This window comes from Epinephelus fuscoguttatus, linkage group LG18, assembly GCF_011397635.1.
Source record: "Epinephelus fuscoguttatus linkage group LG18, E.fuscoguttatus.final_Chr_v1".
Lineage (NCBI taxonomy): Eukaryota > Metazoa > Chordata > Actinopteri > Perciformes > Serranidae > Epinephelus > Epinephelus fuscoguttatus.
In genome coordinates, this window is record NC_064769.1 from 1,303,775 (window position 1) to 1,319,893 (window position 16,119).

General features: G+C 45.8%; 2 protein-coding genes across 3 annotated transcripts; both read left to right on the forward strand.

The window, feature by feature from the left end:
• Nucleotides 1-1,118: 1,118 nt before the first annotated feature.
• Nucleotides 1,119-2,691, forward strand: LOC125906353 (uncharacterized). The gene is made up of 3 exons (XM_049604968.1): nt 1,119-1,711; nt 2,015-2,125; nt 2,507-2,691. Exons 1-3 carry the CDS (start codon nt 1,264-1,266, stop codon nt 2,689-2,691), a joined length of 744 nt encoding a protein of 247 aa, XP_049460925.1. The 5' UTR covers nt 1,119-1,263.
• Nucleotides 2,692-3,771: 1,080 nt separating this feature from the next.
• On the forward strand, nt 3,772-15,443 carry LOC125905803 (syncytin-B-like). Of its 2 annotated transcripts, none has more exons than XM_049604023.1 (2): nt 3,772-4,788; nt 12,058-15,443. In XM_049604023.1, the coding sequence occupies exon 2, from the start codon at nt 12,575-12,577 to the stop codon at nt 14,651-14,653; it is 2,079 nt and encodes a 692-aa protein (XP_049459980.1). In that variant the 5' UTR covers nt 3,772-4,788; nt 12,058-12,574; the 3' UTR covers nt 14,654-15,443. The 2 variants fall into 2 exon arrangements, with proteins under 2 accessions (XP_049459980.1, XP_049459981.1); XM_049604024.1 differs by lacking the exon at nt 3,772-4,788 and having other exon boundaries at nt 11,145-12,777; nt 13,660-15,442.
• Nucleotides 15,444-16,119: the final 676 nt, after the last annotated feature.

Genomic DNA, 16,119 nt, shown 5'->3' on the forward strand with positions numbered 1-16,119 from the left:
ATTTACCATGCTTAGGTTGTAGGCTAATGTTACTCAACATGGAGGTAACGTTACAGCAGAGAGATTGCTGAGCAAAATACACAACGATCACTTAGCACGTCTGCTCGTTTTGTGATGCCGACAGATGGTATGGCAGTATCTTTCCAGAAAAGCATTTGAACCATTCTTGAGCTTCTGTGCTCTATCCTTTCACTGTAGTCCTCCAGTAAAAAATGGTTGGAGCAAACAAACATTTTCCGGACCATTTCCACACGCGTGTTGGGGTCGATGTCCAGCACAAATATCCATTGTTTCATCCTGTCCGTATTTTTGGTATGTACAACGTGAAACTTCACTCAGCTCGATGTCTTCGGCTTGTTACCATAACCTTTTACACTACATAAACCATGATTTACAACAACAAATTTTCTCAAACTTTCTGGTGCTGAAGATACTGCAAATGCAAGGCTGCAAGCAATAACAACGGCACTGTCTCAGGTGCACACTGTGTCACTCTGCCCAGTGGTTTACTCAAGAAAGTAGTTCCGAGTATTTTCTTCACGTGTCGTAATATTACTTAATTATACATTATTATTTCATAGTGTGGGGAATGCGCAAGCCATGTGTTGTCCACTAGAGTGTTTTGAAGTCATTTGATGGTGTATTTGATTAGTTGTGAGGGAGACAGGGGGCTGTACCTTTCACCTCCATTTCAGCAGGCAGCTCTGTCCCACCGATCTCAGAACAGCAGGCACTGACAGTTAAAGGTAATGTACCTAGTCATATGACTATAGGAATTACGGCAATAGGTGAATTTGCCAAAATGTCGAACTATCCCTTTAAACCACATCAAATAATGTTGTTACATTATGCAGTGCTTTATTCACTTATTTGAAGAGTACATGACCTCACATGTGTGTGTCATCTACTATTTATTTGTTGTTGTTGCATTACTCTTGCTAGCCTAGAATTTGATAATAATCACATGCGATAATTCAAACCCTTCATTCCAAATTATCTTCAAGCATTATAATGTAATGTAATCAATAAGGCCTAATCAACCTCCTTGACCCCCCCCCCCCCCACCAACACACACACAGAAAAAAAGTCAGAAAGTGACAGAAGACGGAAAGAAAGATGTCAAAAAGAAAACATTTTTCTCCAGAATACATTAGATTCATTTGTTTAAAAAAAAACCTAAGCCATGTGACAATGAGGACAGGATGAGAATGGACAGAAGAGAGAGGAGGATAGAAAGAAGTGTGGAACTGCACAGAGTGGAGAATGGAGAGGACAGAGCAGAGAACTGTGAGGAAAGACAGGACAGCAGAGAGATCAGAGTGTAGAAGGGAGAGGAGAAGAGATGGGGCAGAGCGGAGAACCAAGTGGACAGGGAGGACAGAAAGGAGAACCATTTTTAAAAATCCAGCAAAGAGTGAAGCCACAGACGCATCGAAGCAACAGTGGTCCGTCGAGGAAACAAGCTTGCCTTATGGTCGTCAGCAGATAAACAACAAGCTTAAAAAGTTAAAAAAAAAAGATTACTGGGACCAAAAGAAGGACCTCGGCCGAAGTGGCAATGGGCGGTCAAGAAGAAATCAGCATTTCAATGTTCTGGGCTCGGTCCTTGGCGACAGACTGCAGTGCCAAGTGACCAGAGCTCTAAACACAGCCACTGCAATGCTGGAGGCGATGGTGGACGAAAGCATAACGCTGCCGCAAACAGGACCTGGTAAGTTTCTTTTCAAACATTTTCGCTTTGCGTACAGTTGTTTTGTGTTACCAGTTTCTTAAGATAACAGCTGTGTCCCTCAGAGGATGCGGCCCCTGAAATGGGACACAGCTATTGTTTGTGATGTCTGCTTGGGTTAATGTTAACTGATGGTTAGCAGGTTAGCCTTGGTAACATTAGCTAACGTTAGCAAGTTACTTAGCCATGGGCTCACCTACCAGCCCCACTTTCAGTTGGCTAAACACTGTATAACGTGTAGTGGACAAGTCACTGTTTAAGCGCTGTTTCTCATGTGATCTATAGAGTTATCTGCCATCAAACAAGATGATGCTAACTTGGAGCTAACGTTGCCACTCCACTGCAGCTCGCCAACACCATCCAGCAGCTCAGGTCAAAGCCACCAGACCAGACCAGGCAAGAGTTGTGCTGTTTATCCAGTAGTTTGTCTCACCAGACACGATGCAAACATGGAGATATACCTAAAAGTGTGACTTAATAATATAAATATGTGCTGTGATAAATGAACAATCATTCATACACAATCCCCTACCACCCATGACTGCTGCCATTGAACGAGGGCAGCTACATACTCCAATCAGCAATACTATGCACAGTCATCACTGTTACTTTTATACCCACATCCTCATTTCCATATGGTGTGAGGTCTGTATACTGTGTTGTGAGACTAGTGCTGATTGTTGAGCTGACGTGTTTGTTACATTGTACTGCTGAATCTGTGTTTATCTACTTATGACTTTAAAACTTTTAAACTGATTCTTCTATTTTTGTACACAGGGAAGAGGATGAAAGACAGCAACACAGAGCTGCTGGAATACCTGGAGAGGGCAGACGAGAGGTTCTTGCAGCACAGCAAGGACCTGAATGATGCCCTGCTACAGAAGCTGGAGACTGACACCAGTGCGTTTCTTGGATTGATGGGGCACATGGTGTCTGTGATGGAGGCCCAAGCCCAGAAATGAGCAGTTCTGTTTCATGGGAAGTTTTAGTTTTGCACATTCAATGCACACTTGTCACTTTTATCATTAGCTTGTTTTTTGTATTTAAATAAATTAGTTTTCTAAAGAGACATGTCTGCTTCTGGATGTTTTCACTTACGATTTAACTGTAATAAATTCAAGTAAAGCTAGTAAAAACAAGTCAAGAACTCAAACACAGGGTTCCTACAGGTTTCTTCAAGTCAAATTCAAGTCTTTTTAAGACCTTTTTAAGACCATTTATATCAAAAATTAATACCTATTTCTCAGCCTATTTCACAGCCCTACTGGCAAAGAAAAATGAAATCCTTGAATTTCAGAGTATTTGTTTATTCAACAAAATAGCAGTCCACAGTACTCCTGTACAGGTTAAATAAAAATAAAAAATAAATTTAAAAATCCAGGATTCGTATGTTTTGAAAAAAGTCATGGAATTTGAAAATGTCATTTTCCAGGCCTGGAAAAGTTTTGGAAACATAAGTTCACCCCAAAAGTTTTGGAAAAGTCATGGATTTTTTCTCACTTAATGATAACATTTAGTAATAACAGTCTATAAAGTTGATTTTTAAAATTGATCAATAAATATTTCGTATCGAAAAGTCTCACGCATTGATCTGACCAGCCTCTGTTTTCGTCAGGTCACGCGTGACGTGCACAGCGTAACTTAGCAAGGTGCAGATCGGATCGAGTGACAACATGCTAACAGTTTAGCTCACAAAAATGCCAGGAAGGTGCTCATTCAACAACGTTTGGCTGCACTCAGAGAAGTATAAATCATGGCTGGAGAAGACGGAGGACAAAGGCAAGGTTAAATGTGTCGTATGCAATAAGACGTTTGATATCTCTAATATGGGGGAGGCAGCACTGACTAGCCATGCTAAAGGAGCAAAGCACCACGCTGCTGTGACTGCCCGCGAAGCTAGCGCCATCACGAGCTTTTTCCGACCACAGACTGTGACACCGGCTGTTTGCAGCAGCAGTATTGCCACCTCCTCATTGAAACAAGGGACTCTCTCAAATGTTGTCACCAGAAATGAAGTGCTAACGTCAGAAGTTTTATGGGCGCTTAAGGTAGCTAATGCTCACTTTTCATACAAGTCATGTGAAGACATAAGCCAGCTTTTCCAGGCTATGTTTCCAGATAGCCAAATAGCAACGAAATTTGCTTGTGGTGAATGCAAATGCGCATATCTGTGTACATTTGGACTGGCGCCCTACTTTAAAGGACTCACTTTACGTCGAGTGTCAAAGCAAAGATATGTCATGTTATTTGACGAAAGCCTGAATCACTACTTGCAGTCTAAACAGGTAGACATTGTTGGGAATAGAAGGATTTTATATGTTTTACTATCAGTTGTGTTTCACTATATAAATTTTAGATGTGTGAACAATGAGAATACTGAGATGATTTCAGCTGATCTGAATGTGTTTGCTTTGCAGAAGTGGAGAAGTACAGGAGAGGAAGAGACATGAAGTCTGAGGAGCACATACCGCAATGCTTAGATAATTAGTTTCATATATGGTAAAAAGAATAGAAAGTGATGAACAGATAGTAAGGTACAGCACGTGTAGGGGGTTGTGTTGTTCTCTTGTCTTTCAAAACAGGAACCACGCCCCCACTGTCAGCGGGAAGGAGTCAGATTAACACGAGGCAGGGGCGTGGTGTGGTGAAGGAGGAAGTGGAACTGCCAATGAGAAGAGGACAACGCCTTGCGTGCACAATGACACTCTGTTACGCTCAAATATACTGGGTCAGGGAAAGGACAGGAGGTCAGATTTCGTGAACTGACACACCTTTGTTGTTCGTCAGGGACGTGAAGTTGAGACCCAGAGCTCTGTAATTTTATTCCTTTACTGCTTAATAAACTACATTAACTGAGACCGAATATCTTCTCCTATTGCTTCAATAAAGAACACGCAGGACTGAGCTCACACATAGCATATTGGAGAGTAGGATGAGCCCCAAGTCCATCAATTGGTGACCCCGACGTGATCTGAAGCCGGAGGAGTGACGGGATAAAAGACATTCAACAGCGGAGGACAGCAGTATCGTGACAACACTTGCCGCGGCCTAAAAAGAAGGTAAGCAGACGCCTGTTTTATCGAAGTTCTGCAATTGGAAACACTAAAACTTGTGTTGTCATTGTACTAAAGTCTCCTAGTCTAAATGTAAAGGAATAAAATTAAAACAAAAGTGAAATGCCCCGGGGCAGGGTGAAAGGCCCTGGAGCAAATCATAAATTTGACTCCTAAATACGAAACATAGTCAACACCTCGACAGGACAGGGTGAAAGGCCCGGGAGCAAATCATAAATTTGACTCCTAAATATGAAACATAGTCGGGTGTAAGGCCCTGGAGCAAATCATAAATTTGACTCCTAAATATGAAACATAGTCGGGTGAAAAGCCCTGAGACTAGGTTTTCCATCTAGTCTCTAAAAAAGAAAAAGACGAGTGTCCTGAGGTCGATAAGCTCGGGGGGGAACCCATAAGGTTGCCCCTTGGACAGCTGAGAATATAGTCTGAAGACATGGGTTGTCTGAGGTTGAAAGACCTTTGTGTAGATTATTACAATACAAAAAAGAGGTTACAGAGTTCTGCGGGCAGGGGAGCGTTTTCCATGTGATCCCTAACACTGAATACTATCGCTCATGTTGAGACATCTATTCAATGGTCCGCAGAACCACCCTTATATTGGGAGTGTAAATAAATAAGTCTGTAAGGGGATATTGTTTTGTGGGTGGCTTACCGACAACCAGCTATTTTTCTGGCGGAAGAGTTGTGTAGAGTCTATTAGAGGTGACTCGAATTCCAACTCTTTTCGTGCCTGAGTGGTGGTCGCGTTCTGTGGGGAAGAAAAAGAGGAAGTTGTGTAATTTCGCCTTAAGATAGAAGCCATTTGCCGCCGAGCCATAGGCACCCTGCACCCTCCTAGGAGAGTGGTGTAGAAGCTTGGGTGTGTCGGCCTGCATTTGGTGGAACTTAAGCAGCGAAATCACAACGGTAGAAAGGGGAAAATAAGTCCGTGCGGACTGCGCTGCAGAGCGGTCACGTGGCGCTGAGTATTGTGTGTATTGTTGTAATTGTGTGAAGTTTTGTAACATCGTGACGAGTAGTACCCTCTGAGTGAAATAAGTAAGAACAGAGGAGGGACAGAGAGACATCATGGACGGTGAATTTGACAGGGACTGTCGTGAGCAGGGTGGGTGTCCTCCCATCCTAGTAAAAACACAGTACGGGGAGATTAGGAAACAGTTATTGTCAGGAGTAATAGATAAGCAGAGACAGGCTGTAGGAAAGGAGTTTGATGATTTATGGAAGGCATTACAGGCCCAAAATGAGCTTCCTGGGGATGAGGAGGCAGTAAATGTTACAAAGAAATTGCAGACTGCAGAAGTAAAAGCACGAAATGATTTGGAAGAACACGCCAAAAAGGAGAATGAACCTAAATTTATAAAGAGAACATGGAAAAATCAGAAAGAAATGAAGGAGCGCAAACGAGCTCTGCTCCATCAGATGGCAGTTACAGCCATGGCCTACTGGAAAAACACAGACAAAAGTCACAAAAAACAAAACAAAGATAAGCAACCTCTGTCTGCTCCTGCAAAGGATCCAGCCTCACCCCTACCAGAGCCCACCTCTAATAGATTGTATCCTGAGCTACCCCAAACACCCACAGCTCCAATTCCCCCACCATATTCAGGGAAGAATATGCAAATGCCAGTGTTGATGATTAAAGACGGTGTGCTTAATACAGATGTGATAGGGGAAGAAGAGTATGTGAAGGCCAAAGAGGAAGTGATGAAGGAAATAAGACAGGGAATAGTACAGGTGGAGGCATTGAAACAGGACGTGATGAGTATTGTGGCGGGCGCGCAGAATGTGCATCAGGAGACTCTGAGATTCGTAGACAGGAGTAGGGACATGCAGGATGATGTGCGCAGCATAGAGAGCAGAGACAGCAAGAGAATCATGAAACAGGGCCCTTTTTCCTCCAGCACCTCTAATGTGGAAGCAACGGAGGAGGAGCCGAGGCCACTAGCAGAGGCAGTGTTTCAGTTGAGGGCACAAAGAGAGAGGTCAGATAGAAGCAACAGAGAAAGGAGAAATAAGGAAAGGACAGAAGAACCAGAGGAGTGTTCTGAGATAGAGGAAATGGAGGATGAGGAAAGTCAAGGATGGTCAGGGTCAGACTCTGAGGGCGACCATGATACGAGGGCTGTAAGACTAACAGGAATAATGAAGTCAATCAAAATGCCACACAGTGCTGCGAGCTCACGTTCAGGTCGTCCACGTTCTCCTTATAATCTCCGACAAAATAAGAACAAGCCAAAAACATTCGCCCACTCCTGGAAAAGACCCCAGGAGGAGGAGAGGTATACCAACCCTTCTCTTTTACAGATATGCACTGCATCCTGGATAAGATGCCCCGCCATTAGAGGAGGAGGCCCCTGGATGGAGCGTTTCTGTAAACAGACCATGGGTCACAAATTAGCATTAGGGGACTGGAGAGCGCTATTGGGACAACAGCTCTCCAGCTGGGATTTAACTGCACTTGAGACGTTGGCAAAAACAGTTAATTTAGCGGATAAAGAGCCATTCGCCCAACATGCCACTGCTATTGGTCGGGCCATGCGACAACAGTTTCCCATTCCGTCTGGCGCCATGCACACGCTCACGTTTCACATCAAACCTGACGAAAACGTCGCAACATTCCTTAGCAGATGTAAGAACACATGGGTAGATGTGGCTGGAGTACACCCAGGGTCTTGTGACCTACAAACCACCCTGTTCAGAAAGGCCGTATTAGAGGGACTGCCTACGAAGGTAAAAGAATCATTAGAGAACAATCCTGACCTTCCTGGCTGTTCCACTGAACAGTGGGAGAAACACCTCACACACCACATGAAAAAACACAGAGCTAAACAGGCGGAAGAGAAGGAAAACACAGACTCAGCACAGGTTCAGCTGCTCAAACTTCAATTGGAGGATGCACGTCGTAAAACGAACGATGTGAAAAAAGACAAAAAATCAAACAATCAAATGATTCAGCAGCCTCAGCCATCACCCACAGTTACCCCAGATCTTTTTCCAACCCCTGAAGGAGTAGACCCTCGCCCTCCCCATTGGAGCGGCTCCCGAGGTGGTACAGGAAGATTCAGAGGCAGGGGGGGGAATCGTGGCGGCCCAAGAGGGGGTCAGGGCGATGGGGGGTGCTTCCTTTGTGGAGACCCATCGCATTGGCGGGAACGCTGTCCACACCAGACCCACTCATGTAACGCTGACCCCGAGTGGTTGGAGGACAGGATGCACCGGATGCGAGGCGGGCAGTTCAGACCTCCCAGGGTGTGGGAAATAGACCCCCAGAGGCGGATATCAGGGACCGCACAGGAGGTTATCAAGATTATGTGCATCAAGCACCCAATGCCACTGTCGCTCCGCAGGGTCAATATCCTCTGATGACCTGGGAAGATTCCCAAGGATATTGACGGGCCCAAGAACCCCTACGCGGGAGGGCTGGCAGACCTACCTGCGACTGAAAGTACTGAATCAAGAACTGCCTTTCATGTTAGACACGGGGCACGGTATTCCACATTAAACCTCCTGTGTCTGCTACTCACATGTCATCATCAGCGGTTGAATTAACTGGGTTCTCGGGTCAATCAGAAAATCTGCCGCTCACAAAACCACTCACCACTACCATACTCCAAGCAGATCAGACATTTCCACACACATTTGTTTCCTCAATGGCATGTCCTGTTAACCTTTTGGGCAGAGATGTGTTATTAAAGTGTGGAGCCTCCATCCTGTGCAGCCCGGACGGACTGATAGTGACGTTCCCAAATGGATACACTGTGAACTGCTCATTGTCAACTGTGCATTCATCTTCACAAATGTTGTTATCTGCAGACACATCCCCCACAGCTGAAGGACAGTGGGCAGATATCTACTGGGGCCTCCTCGAGCCAAACACCACAGCAACTCCTGGGATTTGCGCTCTCTATCAGTCGTGGCGCCCTTGGGTTCAGTCACTAAACCCCTACACACCTCCTCCTGATCCCTTCCATGTAACACTTTATTATGATAGAAAAGGGGATGAGATGTATCAGCAGGCATTTTATAACGAAATTGAAGGTCACAGGTGGGATATACAATCGTCTTGTATACTGGTGGGTAATGAGGGAGTGGCTGCAGCTGTTGACCTCGCTTCAGAACAGCAACAGTGGTATGAGGTGGAGGAAGAAGCCTCCCCTCACATATCTCTGGCAATCCATGCAAAACATCAGGCCAAAGACTTGGGCCCTATGTGTAAGAGATTAATGCAACTCACTGATTGGATCCGCACTCAAATTCCTCAGGTGGATTTCTCACCCTCTGAGAAAGCATATCGCATCAGGCAGGGAGCTACAGACAAGGCGATCCTGGAACACCGACAGATAGAGAGGTTTCATGGCAGGGAAAAGAATGACCATCCAGACGCAGAATGCATGTTACACACACTTCCTGACTCTCTCTGGTCTTCTGGGCCCACCGATGTGGGCTACTGTGCACAGGTCACCCCCATTACATTTGAGTTAAATGATTGGACACCGATTTGGCAGAATCAATATCGCCACAAGCCAGCGGCTGAGGCTGGTATTGCAGATACTATAGAGGGTCTGTTACAGGCTGAAGTGTTGGAGGCCTCAAACTCCAGCTGGAACACACCCATTCTTCCTGTAGAGAAACAGAATACAGGCAAATATCGCATGGCGCATGATCTCAGACGCATTAATGCAGTAATCTCCACGCCCACAGTACCAGTGCCAAACCCATACACTGCCATGTCTAGCCTGTCACCAGAACATAAGTGGTTTTCCTGTATAGACCTTGCGAACGCCTTTTTCTGCCTACCTCTCGCACCACCCCTTCGCGACATTTTCTCATTCACTCATCGTGGTAGACAGCTACGTTACACCCGCATTCCACAGGGTCTCATCCTGTCACCTGGCCTTTTCAATCAGGTTCTCAAACAGCAGCTGGCCGAATTGTCACTACCAGAAGGGGTTGTGGTAATCCAGTACGTTGATGATATCCTCTTGGCCGCACCCGATCCCTCCACCTGCCTGGAGGCCACACGCTCTGTCTTACTACGCCTACACCACACAGGGTTCAAAGTCTCTAAAACCAAGCTACAATGCTGTAGGCAGCAGGTCTCGTTCCTGGGTCGCATAGTGTCGGCTAAGGGCACGGCTGTGTCCCCGTCACACAGAGAATCGATTCTGCATCACCCAAAACCACACACCGTGAAAGACATGTTGTCATTTTTGGGTCTCACAGGGTACAGCAAGCACTATGTGGCCTCTTATGGCGAACTAACCCATCCTTTGCGTGCCATGGTTAACGCACAGGGCATGCGCAATCTTACTGCTCCCCTGGTATGGACCACTGACGCTGAAACCTCATTTATCTCCCTCAAACAGGCACTCTCTACTGCTACAGATCTAGCCATCCCCGACTACAAGCTACCGTTTTTTCTTGATGTTTCTGAAAAGACACACACCATCTCTGGTGTGCTTTTTCAGAAAAAAGGGGGAGGCAGACAGGTGCTGATGTATGTAAGCATATCCTTAGATCCAACCGAGGATAGACATCCACCGTGCACTCGACATGCAGCAGGAGTGGCAAAAATTTTGCAGAAAATAGCACACATAGTGATGGGACACACACTGACTGTACTAACAACGCACAGCATAGTGGCATATGTAAACGCAGCGGCATTTACTATGACATCACTCAGACAGACGAGGCTGGAAAAGATCTTAAATGCACCACACATAACATTCACACATGAAGGTGTAAACATGGCAGATAACATGGGAGAGGGTGAGCCACATAGATGTGAGGAAAAGGTGCAGAAAGACACCAGGGTGAGAGAAAATTTGCAGGCGAAGTCCCTGACTAACGCAGAGGAAACACTGTTCACAGACGGATGCTGTTTCAGGCATCCAACTGAGGGACTGAAAGCAGCATATGCAGTGGTGAGACAGACAGAAACAGGGTTTGAGGAAGTCCTCACAGAAAGGGTGACAGGGAAAGAGTCCTCGCAGTTGGCTGAGCTCCAGGCAATGATTGCAGCTCTAGAATGGTCAGAAGGGAAGAGAGTGAACATCTACACAGACTCTGCATATGTTGTAGGAGCAATCCATGTGGAAATGACACAGTGGATCAGATCTGGTTTTTTAACAGCAGCAAAACCCCCATTAAACACGAAAAGATATGAAGAGGCTACAGGAGGCTCTGATGAAGCCAGCACAGGTAGCAGTCATTAAGTGTAAGGGCCATGATAAAGCAGGGACAGCTATCGCTAGGGGAAATGGGGCTGCAGACATGGCAGCCAAGAGAAAGGCAGGATATAGTCCACAGTATATCATGCTACAAACAGATAAACAGTACATGACCTCCTGCCACCTTGTGATGTAAATATGTTAATAGCAGAGCAGCAGAAAGCTTCTCCACAGGAGCTTACAATCTGGAAAGAGAGAGGAGCAGTAAGAACAGAGGGTGTGTGGAGGTCTCCGGACGGAAGACCAGTGTTACCCCCAGGGCTGATGAGATCAGTCCTCCAGGAGGCTCACGGGGTGACTCATTGTGGAAAGGTGCAAATGGTGCAAGGTCTCACGCATTGGTGGTACCCTTTTCTGCCAGCCATGATTGAGAATCACATCAGAGAAAGTAAAATATGTACAGAATATAATGTCAGACCCACAGTGAAACCACACCAAGGGAAACTTCCTCTCCCTAAACTCCCAGGTCAAGAGGTCATTATTGACTACACAGATATGATAGAAAGAGTGGGAGGGCACAGGTACCTTCTGGTGGCGGTGGATGCATACACCGGCTGGCCAGAAGCCATACCTGCCAAATCAGAGGATGCAAAGACAGTAATCAAATTTCTGATAAATCAATATATCCCCAGGCACGGGTTCCCCAAATGAATCAGATCTGATAACGGAACTCACTTTAAAAACAAAGACCTACAGCAGGTAGAGAAGGCATTGGGGCTAAAACATGCATTTGGCACAGTCTATCATCCTCAGTCACAGGGCAAGGTGGAAAGGATGAACCAGTCTATTAAGGGAAAAATAGGCAAAATCTGTGCTCAAACTAAAATGAGCTGGGTAGATGCTCTACCCCTAGCTCTAATGTCAATCAGGAGCTCAGTGAACGCATTGACAGGGTTCACGCCATATGAACTAAAAACAGGACACCAGTTCCCGGGACCGGGAGCTGGGATCCAAACTGCAGAAGAAATAGAAAGCCCTATGCAATACAAACCATATTATGACCAACTAACAGCATTGGTGTCAGCTTTCTCCAAACAGGTGACCACAGCTCGGGAGGGAGCAGAAGGGAAAGACCCCCCAACATCAGAGTGGGTCCTGCTCAAGGTGATCAAACGAAAGTGGTCAGAGCCAAGGTGGACTGGTCCCTACAAAGTCGTGGAACGGACGTCCCACGCCGTCAAACTACAGGGAAAAGGTGACACATGGTATCACTGGAGTCAGTGTGCAGTGGCAGAGACACCTGCCCGAACACTGGAGGACATAAGAGACACTAAAAATTAAAAAAAAACCAAACAAACAAACACACAGCTTACTCACATAGACATTTATTCATTTAGCTTAGCATAAGTGCGGAAGAGATATCCTGTGATCAATGTGAAGGTTTGAAGCTCCTTTGAAGCAACACTTTGCCCAGAGTACGTTTGAGTAATATAAAGCCAGGATACAAGAAAGACTCGCTTGCAGAACATTTACACTCCATATTTACTCTTATATTTTACACGTGTATATTTACATTTTTGCAAAAAAAAAAAAAAAAAAAAATGAAATTGTTATTAGAATTATTAGGATTAGAACCACGCCACCATAAGTGGTGTGTGTTGGGAGTTGTTGTGTTAACCTGTGTTATTGTTTTACCTCTGTTGTATTATGAGTCTTCCCTCAGAGACAAAGCCGTAGAACCACCACGAAACCGAACCAGGAGAAACACACCAGGGAGTGGAACGTCAGACTCCTGCATAGCTAAGTATGGTGGAGTAGAATTGACATACATCATAGGGCAAAGTACAGGGTTCCAGTTTGACTTGTGCTCCGTAATAAACTGTAAAGGAAAGGATCCAAATTGGAGGGGGTATGACGTGTACATATGTGGATTCTCATGGGGAGGGCCCACACACAATCCGTGGTGTGGAAGATGGAGAGATGTGATGACGTATTCTGGGCTTTGGGACCCACCACCATATAGGGTAGGAGGACAGGACATTGGGAAAAAGATAAAGATACAGAGGCAGCAGCTTCAGCCTCTCCCAGGCTCCCATAAGCAGAATCCGGTATTGCTAAGCGTGTATAATCTCACAACAAACCCATGGTCAAACTCAATCAGGCACCGCACCAAATGCGGAGATCCCACCAACAACACAATGTATTTGGTGTTGGGAGTAGACCACAGTGGCACCGATACCATGGGACTAATTAAACTAACCTTATTGAATCCTACCCCTACTAAAACCACCGTATCTCCGAGTAATGTAACCAAGGCACCTGAACCCCAACAGAACACAGGCGTGATAAACATTGACTACTCTAAATTGACCCGCAGTGACGTAGTCAGATTGGCCACAGGCTATGGAGACAGAAACTTATGGTTAGACTGGGTGGCAGTGACAGCAGAATCCATGAACATGTCAAATTGCATTGTATGCTCATCCGCTAGACCTACACTGTTCACCACTCCAGCCCCTTTGTATCCCGACACAGACCCTATTGGTTTTAACTGTATGATAAATATGACCATGTATCCTGATCCTGCTAATTGTACCACTCTGAGTTCTCTGTTTCCACCCATAAAGAATCACACCATCCCACCAACGTTTAGTCCCAGAATCGCCAACTACACTTGTTTCCATAGGAACCTCTCCACCGGGGTGGTAACTGATATGGGACAGATGCAAGCTGACTGGTGCCAGAGAACACTGAATGTGAGTATGTGGCAGAACGCCAGCAGCATGGTTCAGGCTAGAGGGGACCTGTTCTGGTACTGTGGAGATAAGACCCTCCACTTGTCCCTGCCATCGTCCTGGGTTGGTACATGTGCACTGGTCCGACTGGCTGTACCCCTGGTCCTGTTAGGGATGAGGGATGCCCAGACCAACTCAGGTAGACAGAAAAGAAATGCATTTGATATGAGCCAGGGAACAACCATGTATATGGACGCCATAGGTGTTCCTCGCGGGGTCCCAGACCAGTACAAATTGGCTGACCAAGTGGCTGCTGGTTTTGAAAACATACCCATATTAGCTGCACTGTTTCCCATCACCCCTAACAAAAATGTGGACAGAATTAATTATGTGCATTACAGTGTTCTTAGACTGGCCAACAGCACTAGGGACGCAGTTGGAGGACTCTCTGAACAACTGGCAGCCACCTCCCTGATGACAGTACAGAACCGAATTGCGTTAGACATGCTTTTGGCGGAGAAAGGGGGTGTCTGCTCTATGTTCCAGGGCCTCTGCTGCACCTTCATCCCAAACAACACAGCTCCAGACGGGTCAGTAACTAAGGCGCTAGAAGGGCTGCACACGCTCTCTGAGGAAATGCATGAACACTCAGGCATTGATAAACCCCTGGGTGGTATCTTCGAGAAGTGGTTCGGTAAGTGGAAAGATTTAGTGGTATCGGTATTCTTGTCTCTGGTGGGAATGCTCGCGGTGTTAGCATTATGTGGTTGTTGTTGTATCCCATGTATCCGGTCACTCTGTGAAAGAATCATAGTGACAGCTGTGGAGAGAAAACATCCACAGCCCCCACCATATCAGATGACTCAAATGGAGACGGCCACCCTGTTAGGAGGGCCGCCTACTGATTCAGATTCGGACTCAGACTCAGGAGCAGACAAGATGTGAGTGGTCTCATGTGTATGAGACCAAAAGGGGGAGTTATAACTTTTTGTTTCAAAAGAAACAAAAAGTGCAGTAATCACAAGACATAAAAAGGGGGACCTGGAAACATTGGGACTAAAAAAAGTGGCCTCAGTCCTATGAGGCCAAAAGGGGGACTGTTGGGAATAGAAGGATTTTATATGTTTTACTATCAGTTGTGTTTCACTATATAAATTTTAGATGTGTGAACAATGAGAATACTGAGATGATTTCAGCTGATCTGAATGTGTTTGCTTTGCAGAAGTGGAGAAGTACAGGAGAGGAAGAGACATGAAGTCTGAGGAGCACATACCGCAATGCTTAGATAATTAGTTTCATATATGGTAAAAAGAATAGAAAGTGATGAACAGATAGTAAGGTACAGCACGTGTAGGGAGTTGTGTTGTTCTCTTGTCTTTCAAAACAGGAACCACGCCCCCACTGTCAGCGGGAAGGAGTCAGATTAACACGAGGCAGGGGCGTGGTGTGGTGAAGGAGGAAGTGGAACTGCCAATGAGAAGAGGACAACGCCTTGCGTGCACAATGACACTCTGTTACGCTCAAATATACTGGGTCAGGGAAAGGACAGGAGGTCAGATTTCGTGAACTGACACACCTTTGTTGTTCGTCAGGGACGTGAAGTTGAGACCCAGAGCTCTGTAATTTTATTCCTTTACTGCTTAATAAACTACATTAACTGAGACCGAATATCTTCTCCTATTGCTTCAATAAAGAACACGCAGGACTGAGCTCACACATAGCATATTGGAGAGTAGGATGAGCCCCAAGTCCATCAACATGCATGTGAGAGTGTGGGACGGGCCCGAGGTGAAAACGACGTACATCGGCTCGGAGTTTCTGGGTCATGCAACAGCTGCAGACATTGTTGAGACACTGAACAACTTGCTTTCGGAGATCGGAACTCAGAATCTGGTCCAAATCTCTATCGACGGGCCAAACGTCAACTGGAAAGTGTTCGAAATACTCCAGAAGCAAGTGGAGACTGATGCGGGAAAGACGCTTATCAACATCAGCTCGTGCGGTTTGCACATACTGCACAACGCATTCAGGGATGGATGCAAATCCACCGGATGGGAAGTTGAACACGGACTCTCAAGTCTATACTGGCTGTTTCATTATAGCCCAGCCCGACACGAAGATTTTGTGAAAGCAACTGGATGTAACACAACCATGCTTAAATTTTGCAAGCACCGGTGGGTGGAGAATGTCAGCGTTTCAGAGAGAGGATTGCGGCTCTGCCTGCATGTCAAAAACTACGTTGGGATGGTAGGAAGAGGCGAGCTTCCCAATCCAAAGGTGAAGTCATTCGAGGAGGTGAAGAACCGATGTGCTGACCCTCTTTTCACTGAAACCTATGCTGCCCTTCCTCTGCGAGGATATGAATAAACTGATCAAAGGTAAGATTAAACATATTTATTATGTATTTGCTG